Source organism: Camelus bactrianus, chromosome 16, assembly GCF_048773025.1.
Source record: "Camelus bactrianus isolate YW-2024 breed Bactrian camel chromosome 16, ASM4877302v1, whole genome shotgun sequence".
Taxonomy (NCBI): Eukaryota; Metazoa; Chordata; class Mammalia; order Artiodactyla; family Camelidae; genus Camelus; species Camelus bactrianus.
In genome coordinates, this window is record NC_133554.1 from 46594871 (window position 1) to 46614897 (window position 20027).

At 50.3% G+C, this 20027-nt stretch overlaps 1 protein-coding gene and 1 pseudogene across 2 annotated transcripts; both read left to right on the forward strand.

Moving 5' to 3' along the window:
* Positions 1-12: 12 nt before the first annotated feature.
* LOC141573649 (metallothionein-1C-like) lies at positions 13-5353 on the forward strand (annotated as a pseudogene).
* Positions 5354-6107: 754 nt separating this feature from the next.
* Positions 6108-19891, forward strand: LOC105069838 (angiotensin-converting enzyme-like protein Ace3). 2 transcript variants are annotated; one of them, XM_074343450.1, is made up of 15 exons: positions 6108-6445; positions 6544-6680; positions 7065-7223; positions 7482-7569; positions 7757-7900; positions 8684-8875; positions 8992-9089; positions 9164-9336; positions 9613-9836; positions 9963-10107; positions 11645-11743; positions 12122-12244; positions 16577-16761; positions 17272-17711; positions 19336-19891. In XM_074343450.1, exons 1-14 carry the CDS (start codon positions 6358-6360, stop codon positions 17694-17696), a joined length of 2280 nt encoding a protein of 759 aa, XP_074199551.1. In that variant the 5' UTR covers positions 6108-6357; the 3' UTR covers positions 17697-17711; positions 19336-19891. The 2 variants fall into 2 exon arrangements, with proteins under 2 accessions (XP_074199551.1, XP_074199552.1); XM_074343451.1 differs by lacking the exons at positions 6108-6445; positions 6544-6680 and having other exon boundaries at positions 7072-7243.
* Positions 19892-20027: the final 136 nt, after the last annotated feature.

Consider the following 20027-nt stretch of genomic DNA (forward strand, 5'->3'; position numbering starts at 1 on the left):
ATGGCCCAGAGCTCTGGCCATAGCACCACCCCGCGCCCACACCTGTCGTCCCTCCAGCCCACACAGCTGGCCCATGTCCTGCCGTGGCACGCAGCCCCTGCCAGGCCTGGGCACCAACCCAGGAGGGCTCTGGGCAGCGAAGAGGGAGCAGACATCCCAGGCTTCTGGAGCCCTGCCCCAGCTGTTCCCATAAATGGCCAAGTCCCCCAGATGGAAGGCTCCTGGCTGTCCTCTGGTTCCCTGGGAACAGTGCCTTACATGCAGAGGGTGCAGAAAGGGCCCCGTGGTCACCTCAAGTGCTTGCCTGCATGGGCTCCATGTCCACCTGTGCGTGTGGGCAGAGCCACTTGAGTATTGCCTGTGGGGCCTGGGGCCAGGTCCCTTTGCCCCAGCTGGGCAGGGGCCCTAAATGCTGGAGCCCAGCAGTAGCCGACGCCGCCCATGCAGGGATTACCTGCCAGAGGCCACCCCTGCCCGACCTCCTGCACACACCCTCACCCTGAGCCTTCCCTCGGAAGGCCAGGCGGGGTTTGAGGGAGAATCATTTTGAGGGCCATTTTAAAACCTTTAATCTACATATTTATTTTAGAAAATACAGAAAACGATAAAGAAAATAAGAGCCCTTTATATCCACACCAAGAGATAAGCATGCTGCCATTTGGTATGTACTTTTCCAGCCTTTTTTTCCCAGCACGTATTTTAAATGGGATCACACTGCATTTACAGTTGTGTATCCTTTCTCCAGTTAACATGACTAGACCTACTTTTCAGGTATTTAAGTGCCAAACCTAGGACCTGGCCAAATGGTAGTTGGTCAATCTTCCGGGGCCAGAGGTCCCTAGTGAGGACCCTCGGCCTTGAGCCTCTTCCTGATTTTGTGATGCCTTGGCCCCAGCCAGGCTCAGCCCCTAATATCTGTCACCCAATATCCTTTAGTCCACAGCCCTTGCCCCCCATTCTCCAGCTGTCACTGTATGTGTGTCTGGGTTTGTGTGTGTGTCTGTGATCATGTGTGTATGTGTGTGTGTGTGTGTGTCTGTGCATATGTCTGTGTTTGTGTGTCTGGATTTGTGTCTGTATGTGTGTGTGCTGGCATAGACTTGGTTGTACAGGCCTATGCATGCGGCAGGATGTGGAGTTGAGGTATTTTGGATATGCAAGAGGGTGAAAGTTTATGATTACTTAGGACAATGGAATTTATAAACATAGCCTCTAAATAGTTCCAAGCCTTCTCTTCCACCAAAGACTTCTTTAATCACCCCCTTCCCCAGCCTGATGTTTCAAAAGCTCTTTGCCATACAAGGTTATTGTCACATCACCCCCTTTCCTGTCTTCATGAATGGCAGAGGTTCATGTTGCCCGTCAGAGCTTGTGGGCAGCGTGAGGGCACCAGCATCCAACACCAAAGGTCTGCGCTGCAGAGAACACTAAACAGCCTTATCCACTCAGCCTTATGAAATATTAAAGTTGTTCAGACTCCTGTTTCTGCCTCTTTGGATGAGCAGGGAGAGGCCGTGTCTACCTGGGAGGTGGCCAAGGAAGAGGAAGTGGTAACAACAGGAATAGAGGCCATTTTGGCATTTTCTACCAGTGACCTGAGGGCTGAGCACCTCCTCCCTGAGGAGCACCTACTCCCTGAGCTGCACCTGCCGATGCCCGTTACTCCAGGTGAACAGCTCTGACCTATGCAGGCTATTGGTGGTGGTGGTTCTAGACAGTTTCTCTGATCTCCCCACTCTGCCTGCAGCTGCCCTGTAGCTCTAATGAATGAATCCAGTGGCTTTGGATTTGACCTGAGTCAGATCCCACCTCTGCACTTAGTACCTATATGACCTTGAGCGATTAACTTCCATTTTCTGAGCCTCTGTGCTTCACACGTGTGAAATGGTTCTTATCAACCCTGTCATGATGGCTGCAGTTGATTGAGCGAGATCATAGGGAAATTCCTAGTCCATCGTATCCTCTCTTTATAATGAATGCATTATCTCCTGATAAAGATGGTTTCATATCTGACTCCAAACACACCCTGGAGTCTTGGACCCTGAGAGCTGGGAGGGCAGGCTGAGATCAGCCCCTCACTAGAGCGATGGAGAAAGTCGTCCAGGGCATTTCCCTGACAGCCAGATCAAGCTCTCTGGTGATTCCTCCCTGCATCATTCAATACTTTCTTCCTGGGAGTGCAATAAGCTCATTCACCTTGGGGACTCAGCTTTCTTCAGTTTTGGAGACGCTCAGCCATCATCTCCTCACCCATTTCCATCTCCTCATCAGGACACCTGCCAGACCCCTCTTGGACTCCTAATTCCTGCTCCTGTTTCTCATCTCCTTTTCTGTCCTGTGCTTCAAGCCATTTCCCCAGCTGTGACTTCTCAGGCCTCTGTTCCCCTGTGTTCCAGCCCACTGCTTAGCCTGTGCATTGAGATGACAATTTTTCCAATTTAATAATTGTATCTTTCATCTTTGCATCTCGATTTCTTTCAAAACTGTGTTTTCACGGATTCTTTTCCTTATCACTTGAGAGAACTGTACTTTTTTACTTGTTATAAAACATGCATAACATAATATTTCCCATTTTCACCACTTTTAAATGTGCAGTTCAGTGGCATTGAGTACATTCAGTTGTGCAGCCATCACCTTCACTGAGTCCCTGCTTTCACTTCTTTTGTGTATACACCCCCAAACTGAAATTGCTGGATCTTACCATAACTCTATACTATCTTCCGCAGTGGCTGCACCATTTTATAGTCCCATCAGCAATGACGAGGGTTCCAATTTCTCTGCACATTGGCCATCACTTGATCTTTTCTGTTTTTGTTTTTGTTTTTGTTTTTGAATAATAGCCATCCTTGTGGAATCTCATGGTTTTGATTTGTATTTCTCTAATGATTAGTCATGTTTAGCACCTTTTCAAGTACTTATTATCCATTTATATATCATCTTCAGAGAGATGTCTATTCAAGTCTTTTGCCCGTATTTGACTTGGGTTATCTTTTCGTTGTTGAGTTTGGGGTGCTCTTTATATATTCTGGATATTAATCACTTACGAGACATATGATTTGCAAATATTGACTCCCACTCTGTGGGTTGCCTTTTTATTCTGTTGTTAGAGTCCTTTGATGTGCAAAAGCTTTTCATTTCAATGAAGTCCAATTTGTCTGTTTTTTTTTTCTTTGCCTGTGCTTTTGTATCATATCCAAGATATCATTGCCAGATCCAATGGCATGAAGCTTCCCCCCTATGATTTCTCCAAAGAGTTTTATAGTCTGAGTTCTTCTATTTAGGTCTGTAATCCATTTTGAGTTAGTTTTTGTAGATGTTGTTGAGCCCTGTGTTTCAAGTCCCTTTCAGATTGCTTTAATAGCTGTCCTTCCTCAGGTGTGGTCTATCCATGCATGTGTCTGTAGTTTAGCACAGACTCTGGGAGGCAAAACATGTGGATTTGAGACCCCCTCCACTATTTGCTATGTGACTGACTATGAGCAAGTTGCTCAGCCTCTTTGTGCCTCTGTTTCCTCATCTGTGAATTGGAGGTGTTGATCACAGTACCTACCTCATGGGTTGGCTGTGAGGATTCTTATCCTGAAAGCCGTCTAAGGGTCTTAGTGGGGACTGGTGGTCATTATTGACACTGCAGGCATGGGACTTTCTCTTGTATTTGGTAATCTTGACCTATGAGCCATCTTCAGTGGGAACAGCTTTCTGCAGCGGGACCCTTCCCATGCACACAACAGGTTGTGAAGCTGTCCCCAGGGTCAGTTTCATGGTTGCTTCTTGCAAGTCCCCTTTAAAAGGGAAGCCATCTGTTGGCTCCCTTGATGGAGGCATTACTGCCACTGTGACCAGCCACCCCCATACAGGCACCAATGCTGCAGCCCTTTGGGTGTGGATGCACTCTGATTTCCTGCATGGGCCTCCACTTACTGCTGCATGAACCCTTGTTGTCTCCCCAGCATCTGAAGCATCCCTTTTCTTGCTTTCCATCTCAGCTCTGTATTTTGCATTTTTTAAAATATGGTGTTTTAATCCCGAATAGCCAAAGTAATCTTGAGAAAGAAGAACAAAGCTAAAGGCATCTCAACTTCCTGATTTCAAACTATATTAGAAAGTTATAGTAATCAAAACAGTACGATATTGGCATAAAAACAGACATATAGACCAATGGAACAGAATAGAGAGCCCAGAAATAAACCCACGCATATATGGTCAATATATTTATGACAAAAGAGTCAAAACATACAATAGAGAAAATATAATGTCTTCAATAAATGGTATTGGGAAAGCTGGACAGCCACATGCAAAACAATGAAACTGGACAAAAATCAACTCAAAATAAATTAAAGACTTGAATGTCCTTTGGCTGTAAAGGGAGCATGCGGGTCTTGGGCACCAACACGCCTACCACCAGACAACTAGATCCTCTTTGCAACTTTCTTTGGACCTCCGGTCTCACCTCGTACCAAATGGACCCCAACTGCTCCTGCTCCACTGGCAGCTCCTGCAGCTATGTGGCTCCTGCACATGCAGACACTGCAGATGCACCTCCTGCAAGAAGAGCCGCTGCTCCTGCTGCCCTGTGGGCTGTGCCAAGTGTGCCCAGGGCTACATCTGCAAAGGGGCATCTGACAAGTGCTGCTGCTGCACCTGATTTCGGGGAGACCCTGTCCCAGATGTAAACAGAGCAACGTGGACAAACCTGCATTTAGTATTTTTCATACAACCTGATCTGATGCCACATTCCTTTTTCTATGAAATATGTGAATTATAATAAAAGTTGTTAATTAAAAAAAAAAAAAAAAGACTTGAATGTAAGGCCTGAAACCATAAAACTCCTAGAAGAAAATATAGGGTGTAAACTCCTAGACATCAGTCTTGGCAAAAAATTTTTTTTGGATTTGACCCAAAAGCAAAGGCAACAAAAACAAAAATCAACAAGTGGATCCACATCAAACTAAAAAGCTTATGCACAGCAAAAGAAGCCATCAACAAAATGAAGAGGCAACCCACAGACTTGGAGAAAATATTTGCAAATCATATATCTGATAAAGGGTTGAATATTCAACATATATAAAGGATTCATTCAACTCAATAACAACAACAGCAAAACAATTTGATTAAAAAATAGGCAAGGATCTGAGCAGATACTTTTCCAAAGAAGACATACAGGTGACCCACAGGTACATGAATTGTGCTCAACATCACTAATCATCAAGGAAACACAAATCAAAACCACAATGCAGACATAGAATACAAATTTGTGGTTGCCAAGGGGGAGGAGGATGGGAAGGGACAGACTGGGAGTTCAAAATTTGTAGATGACTATAATGCAATAAAAAAATGTTTAAAAAAAAACAATGAGAAACAACCTCACACCTGTTAGAATGGCTATTATCAAAAAGACAAGAAGTAACAAGTGTTGGTGAGGATGAGGAGAAAAGGGAAGTCTTGTGCACTGTTGGTGGGAAGGGAAATTGGTACAGCCACTTGGAAAACGGAATGGAGGTCCCTCAAAAAGTTAAAAATAGAACTGCCATATGATCCAGCAATTCAACTTCTGGGTGCTTACCCAAAGAAAATGAAGACTATAGGTGTCAGGCTACTGGGGAGTCAGCAAAGGCCACAGAGAGCTGGGGTCCTGCCAGGTGGTGATCAAACCAGGCTCAGGACATGCACCCTAAATAGAAGGTGCCAGCCACACCCCTACATCTCTCACAGCCCTCCACCTTTGGTGCCTCTTCCTGACTACAAACATAGTACCAGACTGTCCCTGCAGAAACAGGTGTAAGGACGGGGGAAGGGAGGAAGGGTCCTGTACAGCCCAAGGGTGATCACATATCCCATGAGAGAGAGAAAAAGGCCAAAAATGTGAACACAGGAGGTCAAGTCAGAAGAACATGGAGAGATAACTGTGCTTCCAGACTCCAGAGACCCAGAGATGTCACTTCCATTCATCCACCCATCCATTCTTCCATCTCCCCACTCACCTGTTAAGAGGTGATTCCAGCCTCTGGAGGGAGGGGGCTCATTAATCCCTGGCCAAGGCCAAGGATGGCTCCAATGCCAGGGAGAAGTGACCAAGTAAAGTGGGACTAGCTCTGGCCTAGAAGTCAAGAACCCTAGTTCTCCTCTTGGCTCTGCCACTGACTAGCTGTGTGAACCAGGTTGTATGGCTTGACCATTCTGGACCCCAATCTTCTCACCTGTAAAATGGGAACAGATGGACCTGAAGGTGGGTTGGGGCTTTGCAGTTCTGACATTCCATGGCTGTCCCTTTAGACCCTGATGTCACAATATGGAGCTGGATCATGATTGGCCCATAGCCTTACCCAGCTCTGCTGTTCTCTTGGTCATGGGCACAAGATGGACTTGCCTGGACCTTGCCTACTTGTGCTCTTCTGTTATGGGCAGCTCTTGCCATGGGTCAGGACCAAGGGTGATCAGGATTCAGGTGGGGCTGGGACCCCAAGGAGCATGGGATCAGACAAGGGGACCAGGCACGGGCAGGCCCCTCCCAGGACAGCACAATGCCCATCTGCTTCTCTGCAGACAAGCTCTACAATGAGACCGTGGCAAAGACCTTCCTGCAGTTTTACGAGCATACAGCACAGGTTGTCTGGAACCAGTTCATGGAAGCCACCTGGAACTATGTCACCAACATCACCAAGAAAAATCGAGAGGAGATGGTGTGGTACCACTTCCACCCCAGCCCCTTCTCCCCTTGCTCTTCTCAGGGGTCTCGGTGGGGAGCTGGGGGAACCACACCTTCTGCCCCCTGTCCAGAGCCAGAGGAAAGAGGGAAGACTCAAAGTACATGTTAGAACAGACTGCGAGCTCCAGGCCTCTTGGTAGCCCTAAACGCTCACTGGTCAAGGATCTCTTGCTTCTTTCCCCTTGTAAATATCCCCTCCTTGCTTTTAGGGACTGGGCTCCTCCCTTCTCCCTCTCAGCAAATTTTCAATGATATGGGCTTTTGAAGGAGATTGGGGATCTGTGGCCTTGGGGTTCAACGTAGGATCTTTACCCCTTCCTCCAACCTCTGGCAACAAATACTGTGACCCTGCTTCCAGCTGCACAAGGACATGGAGAGGTCCCAGCACACACTATACTTTGGCACCCGGGCCCGCCTGTTTAACATTGCCAACTTTCAAGACCCGGACGTGAAGCGCATGCTGAGTAACCTGCAGAACATAGGCAAGGCGGCCCTGCCCAAGGACAAGCTCCAGGAGGTGACGGACGGAGCCCCCAGGTCTCCAGGCACATGCTCCCTACCCTGGGGGTTGGAGGGCTGCTGGGTGGGGAGCCATAGTGTCTGGGGCAGGAAGGAGGTAGGTGGGGCAGGGGCAGAGCTTCCTCTGGGGGAGGAGGGAAGCAGAGGCTGGTGGGAAGGTGCCTCAGCCAGGCCTGCCCGCTCCAGGCTGGTAGGGCTAGCTCTAGGGGTGGGCCTACAGTCACGGGCCTACCGTAGGTGACACCTGTTCCCCCAGTACAACCAGATTCTGGCCTACATGGAGACCACATACAGCATGGGCCAGGTGTGCCTGAATGAGGGACCCTGCCTGTCCCTGGAGCCCGGTGAGTACCCGAGGCCACCCTTCTCCAACGTGAGTCTCCTTCCAGGAGCCTCCCAAACTCCCACCCTCCTCCCTGCCCCAAATGCATTTGTTGGTGGGGACAGGGTGGGTGAGGGGCTGCCTCGGGCGGGTAAGGGCAGAAGGCAGGTCTGAGTAGGGTCCCACCTTGGTTCCTTTTCTGGACACAGACCTCGAAGAAGTCATGGCCACCTCCCGGGACCAAAAGGAGCTGCTATGGGCCTGGCAGGGCTGGAGGGATGCTGTGGGTCGCCAGCTCCGCACCACCTTTGAGCGCTATGTGCAGCTCAGCAACAAGGCTGCAAAGCTCAACGGTGAGGCCCTTTGACCCACCCCTGCCAGCCAGCCCAGCCCCGGGGACCGCACACTGCAATGCCTGGGAAGGGCGAGGCAGATTCTGCAGAGGGGAAGGGCAGTGGTCGGACCTGGAGATGGGAGCCTTGAGCCCTGCCCCTAGGGAGGGCAAATGTGGCTTATTTATTGTGTTGTTGCACAAACAGTGATAGGCACCTACTATGTGCCAGTGCCGGAGTAGGGGGCGGTTCTGAGGATACACAGGTGAACAGACAGAGAAGGCGCTCACCCTCCTAGGGTTCACAGTCCTCTGGGAGACAGACACACGCCTCCAGTTACCACTCAGGATGAATGCTGAGAAGGAAGGGGCTGCTAAGAGAGAGAATAGGGGAGACCTGCTTCAGAGAAGTGGTCAGAGAGCCTCTCTGCCATTTATCCATGGCCTGGATGTTGGGAGCAGCCAGGCAAGAAGAAAAGAGCACCCCAGGCTCCGCCATGGTGGGGGGGCCAGGATTTGGGAGGATCTGAGGCCCAGGGCCGGGGTGGGTGGGGCTCGAGGTGGCTGAGAGAGGAACAGGGCCTTAGCCAGGGGGAGGAGTGCACAGTATGCACTTTGCTTAGTGCTTTTCCACCTCAGTCTCATCCAATATGGACAGTGGCCCATCTCCTATTTGGCAGATGAAGACCCCAAGGACAGGGGGTCAAGTGGCTTTCCCAGAAGGTGTCTGGGTCTCCTGCTGGCCAGGCCAGGCCAGGCTGAAGGATGGGTGGTGAGTGCCTCTGAGCCCCCTGTCCTGTGCCAGGTTACAAAGACATGGGGGCCTTGTGGCGGTCCACATATGAGTCCAACATGCTGGAGGAAGACCTGGAGAAGCTCTACCAGGAGCTGCAGCCGCTCTACCTGAACCTACACTCCTACGTGCGCCGGGCCCTGCACCGCTTCTACGGGCCCGAGCTCATCGACCTGAGGGGGCCCATCCCTGCCCACGTCCTGGGTAAAACCCCAGCGGGTGGCAGAGGTGGAGCGGGCGGGGGAGGCCTCCAAGCGGGCGCTCAGCGAGAAGAGAGATGGCGTCCCGCCTCCTCTTAACCCCCTCCATTCTCCTCCCAGGGAATATGTGGGCTCAGTCCTGGGTCAGCATCTTAGACCTGGTCCTCCCTTTCCCGGAGAAGCCCCCTGAGGACATCACAAAGATCATGAAAGGCCAGGTCAGTGCTCAGCTCCATCTGCCCCGTGCACTCCGCAGCCCTGGGCAGCCCCACACACTCCCTCTTCCCCACAGCACTGGAAGCCCGAGAAAATGTTCCAAGAGGCTGAAAAATTCTTCACCTCCCTGGGGCTGCTTTCCACCCCTCCTGAGTTCTGGAAAAATTCCATGATGGAAAGGCCAACGGACGGGCGGGAGGTGGAGTGCCACGCGTCCTCCTGGGACTTCTACAACGGCAAGGACTTCAGGTGCTTTACCCTGTGACCAGCATCACCCCACCCCTCCCTCTGCTCCTTCTGCTCTCCACCCGGCTGCCCGTCTGAAGAGCGGGTGTGAGCCGGCAACATGGGTGAGGTGGGTGTGAGAGCAAAGGGCTTGGCCACTGCTTGGACATGGGGCTTGGAGTAAAGGCCCTGTTGGTCTCCAGCCCAGTCACCCTAGTCCCTTAACAAAGCCTGAATGGAGAAATCTCTCCTTCTCCCAGGGTATCCCCATGCTCCTTGACCCCTGCCTTTTAACCCTAGGATAAAGAAGTGCACCGAGGTGACCATAGAAGACCTGCTCTCCATCTTCCACCAGATGGGCCATATCCAGTACTTCCTGCAGTACAAGAACCTCTCCGTGATCTTCCGCAAAGGTGCCAACCCAGCCTTTGAAGAAGCTGTGGGGTCAGTGGTCACCCTCTCGGCCTCCTCCCACAAGTACCTTCTTAACCGAGGACTGCTCAGCCACCAGCACCAGGACTCAGGTGATGGGGGGACCAAGAGGACCAGAGGAGGGCAACCCGGGCCTGGGGCTGCAGCTAGGACTCTCCAGGTGAGGCTGAAGGGAGGGGGAACCAGAAGCTGCCTCCTGACTGTCCCATCTTCCCCAGAGGAGGAGGTCAATTTCCTGATGGGCATTGCCCTGCAGAAGATCGCCTTCATCCCCTTCGCCTACCTGGTGGACCTGTATCGCTGGAAGATCTTTGATGGCACCATCCAGAAGGCTGTCTACAACCAGGAGTGGTGGAGCCTCAGGTGAGGAGGACCACTGCCAGGGCTCTCTGCCACTCCCAGCCCCGGTATGGGCAGGGCTTTCCAGGCAGCCTGAAGGATACCACCTGAAAAGCACTGCTGCCTCTTCTCTGAGGGCAGAGCTGGGTGTGTGTTGCTGGGGGCCTGGGGCTGTGGGGAAGCCCCACAGTGGTGTTGGCTGTTTGTTGTCACCAGACAAAAGCATTCCTGCTAAAGGGTATAAGGCCAGCACGAGCAGTCAGAGGGCCTCAACAGCGTATCCGGAACCAGCATTGAGTAGGCCTCAACCTCTCTGGAGATCCTGGCAGGGTCCCCACCCGTTCCCTGGGTGGGTGGGAAGCTCACACAAGGACTGACTGGATAATTGCCCATGGCTAGGGCTTTGCCATCTCCATCTGGCCTCAGACTGACCAGCTCAAGGCTGCTGGCTGGCCACAGCAGACCATGAAGGGCCTGCTAGCTCTGCACCAGGCCCTTATGTGGATTGAACCTTTACCACCACCCATGGCTGTTCACAGAAGAAGAATGTGTGACCAGGCCAAGGTCACACTGCAAACCAGGGATGGCAGAGCTGGGCGCCCTCCTTTTGCCTTCTCACCCTCCCACCCCTGCCACAAATTCAGGACCAGGCCCCACTGGTGGGATTGGCAAAGTCTTGACCTTGTGCCCCTCCAAGGGCAACCCCCCTACCCCAGCCACCTGGTATGTCCGCACAGGACCTTTTCCTTCCTCTCTCAGCCACACCCGCCACCAGCTGAGTGATGGAAACCAGAGGTTGCAGGGGAGGGGTGGCAGCTCCCTGGTGCTTGAACAAGACCCTGTCAACTGAGTGGAACCTCCCTGGGAGGATGGTTCAAGGCTCCAGTGGGCCAGCAATGAAATGATGAGGCTTTTCATAAACTTTTTCTCATCCCAAAGATGTGTCATTTAATCCCCATTTTACAGACAACATTTTACAACAAGGATCAGTGACGGTCAGTAACTTTCCCACAGTCACATAGCTCAGAGGGGCAAAGCTGGACTTTAACTTGAAAGTTATTGGGGTCTGCCAATGACTGTTCTGTGTCCTACTAAACAATTCCCTGATCTCTAAACCCCAGTTTCCTCATCTGTAGGAAGGGAATAACAGTAGTACTACCCCACAGGGATGTTAGTCTGTCTTCTTCTTGGCACTTGGTACGAGATGAACCAGCCTTGCTGACTGGCCTCCAACCGTCCCCCATCATTAGGATGCAAGCAGGGATCTTGCCGAGCTCGTTCCCTCCTCGTCCCCAGAACCAGGGCAGTGTTGAGCGAGTCTGTGTGAAGAGCTAGGCGCAGTTCCTAGCACAGAGGAAGTGCTCAGTCAATGTTAACTACTGCTATTATTTAATTCTGATTCCCAATCCCATGTGTTTTCAACTCACTTATTTAATCAGTGAATATGCATTAAGTGTCCTTCATATGCCAAGTCGCTTTGATAGCTGTGCAAGTGCTTCCAAAGGAAAAGGCTCTGGGAACCCTACCGTGGCACTATGAAGCCCCCGGTTTACCCCACCAGGCTGAAGTACCAGGGTCTGTGCCCCCCTGTCGCTCGGTCAGAGGAAGACTTTGATCCAGGCGCCAAGTTCCACATCTCTGCCAGCCTGCCCTACATACGGTAAAGGCCTGGGCCCCGCCAGCAGAACCGCCCATGGGAGTTGGGGGTTGGAGACATAGGAGCCAGGTTGAGGACTTCCAGGAAGGCCCTAGATCCAAATGTCCACTCATAGCCACCTCCTCCCATCGGATGGCATAACCCTCTGAGGGCTGTGCCCTGAATCCTCTGGGCTTTTGCATCTGATCCTGTGGGGAGGGCAGAGCTGATGTGAAAGCATCTCTGCTGTCCCTGAGAGGAGGGCGGGAGAGGAGGCAGCTGCTGGTCCAGAAGGCGAAGAAGGAGAGCCCTTGCCATACTCCAGGGCCAGCCCGAGGCGGACCTGCCTAGTCTGTGACCGCTGACGTGGGCCAGGCCCTGACACCACGTGCCTCTCCCCAGGTACTTCATCAGCCTAGTGCTCCAGTTCCAGTTCCACGAAGCGCTCTGCAAGGCCTCGGGCCACATGGGACCGCTACACCGCTGTGACATCTATAACTCCAAGGAGGCTGGCAAGCTTCTGGAGTGAGTGCCCCTCTCCCTCATCTGTTCTCAGCTCCCCTCCCCTGCCTCACTGGAAGCCTACCCCCAGCTCCCTCTTCTCACCTGGCCACACTAGGCCCCCTGAGCAAAGTTTATGTTCTGGCGGAAGTTCTTCCTTCTGTCAAACTGCAGTCTCTCCTACATTAATCAAAGCCCATTTTCTCTTGTGTAGCCCTTAGTCCCTTGTGGTTACACAAGGCTTTCTCTTGGAAAGCCCCAGAGAGACTGTTTAGCCCCTCCTGCTAAAACACACACACACACACACACACACACACACACACACGCACACGCACACGCACACACACACGCGCACACACACACACACACTCCCTCTCTCGCTCACATACGCCAATAAATCAAATTGTCCCAGATGAGGTGCCGGTGTAGGAGTCGCGCCTCAGTCTTTATCTTCCATCTGAATCCCCTTATTCTTTCCTTGCAAAGTGCTTGCCTATCCTCCCAGTAGCATTGGATGCACCCTTGGGTGGACTCTGCTTTTCCCCTCTCTTCTCAGAAATGCCTAGATCTGGTTCCCAGGCTGATCCAGGTTACCAACCACTTGGCATGCTCTGATCAGCCTGTGGTCTACGTTGACCCTCTATCTGCAGTCTTTTTTCCTTCACTTGTTATCTAGCCCATCCTTTCCAGCCCTGCCTCTGTGGAGTTGGTCTTTGGTCCTGACGCAAACCTGGAGTAGGGCGGGCAGGAGGCTGACCTGATGGTGGGAAGCATTTACTGCCACAGGCTGGGCTAACTAGCGCTCTTATGGTGTTTCACATTAGCAGCTCATAACTTTGCAAAATGGATAGTATTATCCGCATTTCATAAATGATGAAACTGAAGCTTAGAGAGGTAATATCATTGTACGTAGCTCATCTAGCAAGTGGCAAAGTCATGCTTTGAGCCCCAGACTGTCTCTGGAAGACATTGTCTTTCACCCTATTTCTTCTGTAAGTCAAAGGATATCAGTCTGGTGAGGTTAAACCTAGGTCTACTGGTTCCAAGATCAGGGATCCAACCACTGAGATGTGACGCCTACCCACTGACATGTGCTTTTCCCCATTGAGTTTCAGCTGATTTCAATAGGTCTATTTCCCTAATTGGTTGAGGTCGTGGAGTTTTATCCTGCTTTCCAGAGGATGAACAAAGCCACTATTTAGTATCCTAACAAATATCCACAATTATTTATGATCTTTTGCAAATTTAATGAGCATACTTGTGATTCCACTATGCAGTTGGTCAGCAACCATGTGGCCAAATGGAGTTGTAAGACTGATCCCTGGCTTTGCTCTCAGGGAGGGCTACACCTTGAGTGCCTCATTGTCTCCATAGTCTATTTGCTTTTGCATCTTTTCACACTATAGGGGTTTATTCTAGTTGACTGCCCAGGTTTGAGTTTCTCTGAATGTATGAAACGTAAGAGCCCTCTCTGCTCCCTGCCCATCATTTATTTATTCAGCAAACATTTATTTGTATGTGTGCCGACCAGCCTGCCCTGTGTCCAGCAGGGGGCAAGAGGCCACAGGATAAATCAGTAACCATAATCTAAGAAAGGAGCTGGTGCAGTAGGAAAGGGCTTTGGTGAGCACGCAAAGAGGGTGAAGGGGTCATGCCAGGGTACAAAGGAGGGATCGCTGTTCCTCAACATAGGAGTACAAGAAATAGCAGGCATCAGTTTTCTTTTGTTTGTTTTTTATTGAAGTATAGTCAGTTACAATGTGTCAGTTTCTGGTATACAGCATAATGTCCTAGTCATGCATATATATACACATATATTCATTTTCATATTCTTTTTCATTAAAGGCTATTACAAGATACTGAATATAGTTCCCTGTGCTATTCAAAAGAAATTTGTTTTAAATCTATTTTTATATATAGTGGTTATCATTTGCAAATCTCAAGCTCCCCAGTTTATCCCTTCCCACTCTCTTTCCCCCAGTAACCATAAGATTGTTTACTATGTCTGCGAGTCTATTTCTGTTTTGTAGATGAGTTCATTAGTGTTCTCTTTTTGCTTTTTTTTCCTTTTCTTTTTCTTTAGATTCCACATATGAGTGATATATAGTATTTTTCTTTCTCTTTCTGGCTTACTTCACTTAGAATGACGATCTCTAGGTCCATCCATGTTGCTGCAAATGGCATTATTTTATTCTTTTTTTTCACTGAGTAGTATTCCATTGTATAAATATACCACAATGTCTTTATCCAGTCATCTATTGATGGACATTTAGGTTGCTTCCATGTCTTAACTATTGTAAATAGTGCTGCTATGAACATTGGGGTGCCTGTATCTTTTTGAATTAGAGTTCCCTCCAGATATGTGCTCAAGTGTGGGATTGCTGGATCATATAGTAACTCTATTTTTCATTTTTTGAGGAATCTCCTTACTGTTTTCCATAATGACTGTGCCAAACCACATTCCCACGAACAGTGTAGGAGGGTTCCCTTTTCTCCATACCCTCTCCAGCATTTATCATTTATGTACTTTTGAATGATGGCCATTCTGACTGGTGTGAGGTGATACCTCATTGTAGTTTTGATTTGCATTTCTCTGATAACTAGCGATACTGAGCATTTTTCATAGACATCCGTTTTCTATACATCAACTCACTTTTTACTCTGCACCTTCATCCCACTTGATTGGCGGGACATTTGACCTCAGTTATTCTCATCACTTCCCTCCTGACTCCACCCAGGGCATACGAGGTTCCCAGGGTCTGACTTGGCACCAAAACATGTAGAGGACTTGCCAGTCATCACTAGTAATTTTGTGGCAGGGTGGGGCAGGCAACTGCTTGCAGGGGAGAAGGAGAAGGGCAAGATTCTTGGCCACTCTTTTGCCTGATATAGTTTAAAACTTATTTTTGCTACTTTTGACTCCTCTTCCTAAATGTGATTGCTCTGGGCTGGTTCTGCTGGGAATGGAGGGTCAAAGTGGACTTGGTCCAAGTTCCCAAAGTCCTCTGCCTCACCCAGCCAGCCATGAGGACCTGACCTTGCCCATGGGTCCCATTGCTGCCATCTGGGAGTTGAGGGTTCTGCACAATGCCCATTTGTCACCTTTGCAAGTCTCATGTGCTTCCCACATCAAATCTCTTGTCAGCCCAGCCTGAAGGACTGGCATCTGATAAAACCCTCTTACCAAAAGCTAGATATGGGTTTTTGTTTATGTTTTTTATTCTTTTTATCTTGATAACGTTTCTCTATTTCTCTAGAATCTTAACTACATTTTCCCCCAGTGGTTTCTGCCAAGGATCCACTGACCTTTAGTTTCCCCACTTTACTCTTTCCCACTTGTTTGTTAAGTCATGTGTATAAGTCTCTGCAAGCTACAAAGCCCTCTTTTGCTGCCATTATGTAACTTAATCCTCACCATAGTGAACTGCAGGTATTAATAGGGGCCCATTTTACTGATGAGGAAACTGAGGCTAAGAAAGGTTTGGTTGATTGTCTGTGGTTCTGCAGCCCATAACTAGCACTGCTGGATCTGGAACCTGGGTCCTGTTAGCCTAGATTCTACACTCTGACTTCTGGACCTCTGGACCCCATCTCTCCTCTGGTCAGATCAGGGAAACAGGTTGAGAAGCGTCAACATATGTCTCCTACTGCCTCTGCGGGAGCTCCTGGGGTGGAGGAGCCCAGAGCCCCGGCTGTAGCACACTCTGTACCCCCACCATGAGTGCACAGGCCAAGCTAGACCCCCGCCACCCAGCACTGGGTGTGCCTTGAGACAGAGCTGACATTTACGCAGCGCTGCAGGCAGTGCACAGAACACATCCCACGCTTATTATCTCTCTAATCCGCCCAAACACTCCCTGTGAGACCAGAAAGGGCTGAAGAGCTGCCTTTCTCTACTGACACTGAGCACCTCACGGGAAACAGTGTCTCAAGACTTTATGCCTATTTGAGTCTAGGAGGATGATCATCATCACGGTAGTGGTAAGAATAATAATAATAATAATAGAAGAAGCAGCAAATACTTATTGCCTGCCTATTATGCGCCCAGAACTGTGTTTATTAGTCAACACAACAACCCTAGGAGATGGATGCTGTTATTTTCTCTATTTTCTGGACATGGATATTGAGATTTAGAAATGTTAAGTACTCGCCCAAGCTCCCACAGCTGAGTGACAGAGTCAGAATTCAAACACAGGTTCGTGTTATTTCAAAGCTTGCAATTTCATCCACTATGCTGAGCTCTGTTGGAAGAGTCTGGCTGGCAAAGCCCTAAAGGTGGGGGGAGGCATACTGAGGGGGTCCCAGCAGTAACTCCGGATGCCCCGCACGGCCTCACAGCTGTACCCACTCTTCCAGGGATGTCCTAAAGCTGGGCTGGAGCAAGCCCTGGCCAGAAGTCCTGGAGAAGATAACTGGGGAGACCAAGGTGTCTGCAAAGGCCCTCATGACCTACTTCAAGCCCCTGCTGGACTGGCTGGTCACTGAGAATGTGCGGCATGGGGATATCTTGGGCTGGCCAGACTTCAGCTGTTCCTTTGAAGGTTTGGTAATCTGATGCTAGTCTCACCTCTGTTCCAGCCCCAAGCCCCACCCCAGCCTGCCCTGGGACAGCCCCTAACCCAAACCAGCCTTAACACCTAGCCTATCTATGACCTGGCTTGAATGAGCACAGCACTACTGCTGTATGACCCTGTCTGCACCTGATGCAGACTCAGCCAAGACTACAGCCCATGCTCCAGCCGCTGGCTCAGTTGCTTCCTTGCATACTGTCCAGCTAGACTAACGGACTGGCACAGGGTCAGTATTTTGCCTCCTGACCCTTGCATGGAGCCATTGTGAGTGTCACATAGCCCTGCCTCTACCATCTCCTTCTTTTCCTTCTCCTCTTTCTCTCTCCTTCCAGGGCAAGACCTCACCTTTGGCTTAGAAAGTAGGTGCCAGAGGCTGAGGGAGAAAGCCAGTAGCTGTCAAATCTTCTCTGATTGCCATGGGACACCCCAGGCACCCTCCCCAGTTCTACCTGCTCTATAAACCTCCCATGTCTTCCACAGAAAAAGAGACAGACAGAGTGGCATTCCTGGATCTGGAGCTGGACCCTGACCAGGCCAAATTTGGGCAGTGGATGTTACTGGCCCTGAGCTTTGTCATGTTCCTGGTGGTCCTGCTGCTGGCCTACAGGCTGTACACCCTGCAAAAAAGGTTACTGACCCAAGACACCAGTGCACAGGACACCAGCGCTCAGGACACCAGCGCACAGGACACCAGTGCACAGGACACCAATGCACTCAAGACGCCACCCAAAGCCTACTTCCTGGGCATAGCCATGGAGCCCCACCAGGTTGCCAAAAGACAGTGGATGCTGCTGGGACTCTGCCTCATCCTGATACTGTGCTCAATCAGCCTGATCATTCGGATTTCCACACAGCACAACAGGATGCCTCCGTGGATGAGATCTGACTGGTGGAGCTGGGACTAGACACCAGTGCGACTGGTGAGGTGGGAGTGGGAGGGTGGGGAAGGGGTGGTGCTGGAGGAGGGTGGCCAAACTAGAGAGGGTTGGGGGTCTGGGGAGGGGACTGCTTGCATGCCTAGTGCCCAACTGTAATTGGGTGCAGCTGTGGCAGATCTGGGTACACAGGGGTTGTAACTGTACAAGTGTGAACTCATGTATGTGAGGCCATATCCACAGGTGACTGTGTGATTCCATGTATACCCTGGGCTCCAGGCCAACCTCCTTCCCCCAGGGGCTCAGGAACCATAGTTTTAGTAACCCAGTGGCTGTGTCCCTCCAAACCAGCCCTCCATCCCAATTCATGCCCAGAACTAGTTCTTCACATAGTCTTACTTTCTTCAGGAGCCCAACTGCGGGACTGGACAGGGACTGCAGTGCCCAAGGAGTATCTGCTCTGGTCAGAAACAGGACACTGCTTATAAAATGTATTCAAGTAGAACCAGACATTCCTGTACAAATCGTCGGTGCCTGGTTCATGAGCACTGTGCTCTGCATACTGGCCAGCACATCCTTCTGCTGATCCTCTGGCCTGCCTTATGTTGGGCTGCATAATCCAGGCCCCGAAAGCTGCTTGTTGGCTATCTGAGATGCAAGTAGCCTTAAAAACTGCCCCATGGCCCTCCCTGCCGCAGTCCAGGCCCTCCCAAATGGAGACAGTGGGTAGCTGGGCACCAAGCCAGTGTTGATTAATGATTGACTTCTTTAATATTTAAACAAAGCTCATCTCCAGCCACTCTGCTCTGGAGATGGCCTTGTTCAGCACACACACCTGCTGCCTCGCCTGTTGCCCTGGGGATCGAGCATAGGGCAAACAGCACCTTTCCAGGCTCAAAGGGGAGGGGAAGATGGGGAGGGAGAGCTTTAGAAGGACATTTGGAAAATGAGTACTCTAGGGATAAACCTAGGAACAGAGAGGGAAGGCCTCTGCTTCTGCCCCTTCTAGCCCTTTCTTTCCAGCCCAGGTCTGTCTGCCACACCCAATATATGGAACTTACTGAGTTTGGACTGAAGCCCCAGGGGCACCTGGGGAGGCTGAGAATCAATGCCTGTCAGAGATTAGGGGAACCTTGAGGGGAAGTAGCATCACAGTCAGTAACCACAGGGAGGAGGCTCCAGGGTTGCAGTTGAGCTAGTGTGGAGGTGGCCAAAAGATGGTACCAGCTTTCTCTGAATTGAGGATCTGAGCCCAGAAGTCAGGGGTTCAAGGTATAGAAGGACTGGGCTGAGATCTCCATGGTCCTCACCTCTGCCCAGGTTTCAAGAGGTCTTCTTGAGTTCTGACTGAGCCCAAGCACTTTTTGTTCTGACTGCAGACTCCACAGCACCCTCATTTGATGTCTCTCTCACTGCTCTTACTTTGCTGTGCTGTAATGCCCTTATTTGTCCTCATTACTAGCTGTCAGTTCTGTGAGGGCAAGACAGCCATCAGGACACGGTGTAACATCTACAGCCAACACAGACTATGGCACATAGTGGGTATTTGGAAAATGTTTAAATGAGTGTGCAAATGAATGAATGAGTGTCCCACTGCCCAAATCCCTCCTCAGAGCTCAGCACCTCAGGCACTGAGCCCATGAGAAGCAGTCCCACTTTTCCTCCACAGCCAGCCTGCCTGCCCCCAACACAGGAGCAGCCAGGACAACTCTGCCCCCCACAGGAAGCCGCACTTGCAGCCCTCCCATCCCCCAGCCACAGTGGCCAACGAGGCCCCCATCATACATTGTGGCTCTGCATGGCAAAGGCACACCCAGCCCACGACTCCAAGCCTCTCACCTGGACTCCAGCAAAAACCTCACTGAGCCTCCTTGTCCAGTCTCCCTCTCCCACTTGCTATTGTAAAGTTTCTTTCACTAGAATATTTCCTTCATGTCTAACTGCTTAAGAACTTTGTTGTCCATCAATTAAATTTAGACGCTCAAAATGGGATCTGAAGGTCTTTATCAATTCCCTTTTTCTCCCACCTTACCTCTCCCATCCCCCAGCTTAGCTCCTTTCACTGATTCCACTATTGGCCTTTGCCTAAGGTACTTTCCCCATATGAATGCTTGCCCTCCAAGGCCTGACTCAAAACTATGCAAAACTCCCAAGCCCACCAAGATGCTCAGTGAACAGTAGTCCCCTTCTCTCCCTTCTCTCCAAGAAGCCTCTTTCAATAAACCTCACCCATCCCCATTTGCTTCTTTTAGTGTATTCATTTTCAGTCAGCACTCAGACACTTTTATCAGTGGTCACTGGCTAACAAGTGGTTTTAAATCTGTTCTCCTCCCAAGAAGTACCGGTATGCTAATAGCTCTC

Coding starts and splice junctions, on each gene's coding strand:
- LOC105069838 (XM_074343450.1), top strand. CDS start 6,358: ATGGACTTGCCTGGACCTTGCCTACTTGTGCTCTTCTGTTATGGGCAG. Junction 10,108..11,644: donor CAGGAGTGGTGGAGCCTCAG/GTGAGGAGGACC, acceptor TTACCCCACCAG/GCTGAAGTACCAGGGTCTGT. Junction 11,744..12,121: donor GCCAGCCTGCCCTACATACG/GTAAAGGCCTGG, acceptor GCCTCTCCCCAG/GTACTTCATCAGCCTAGTGC.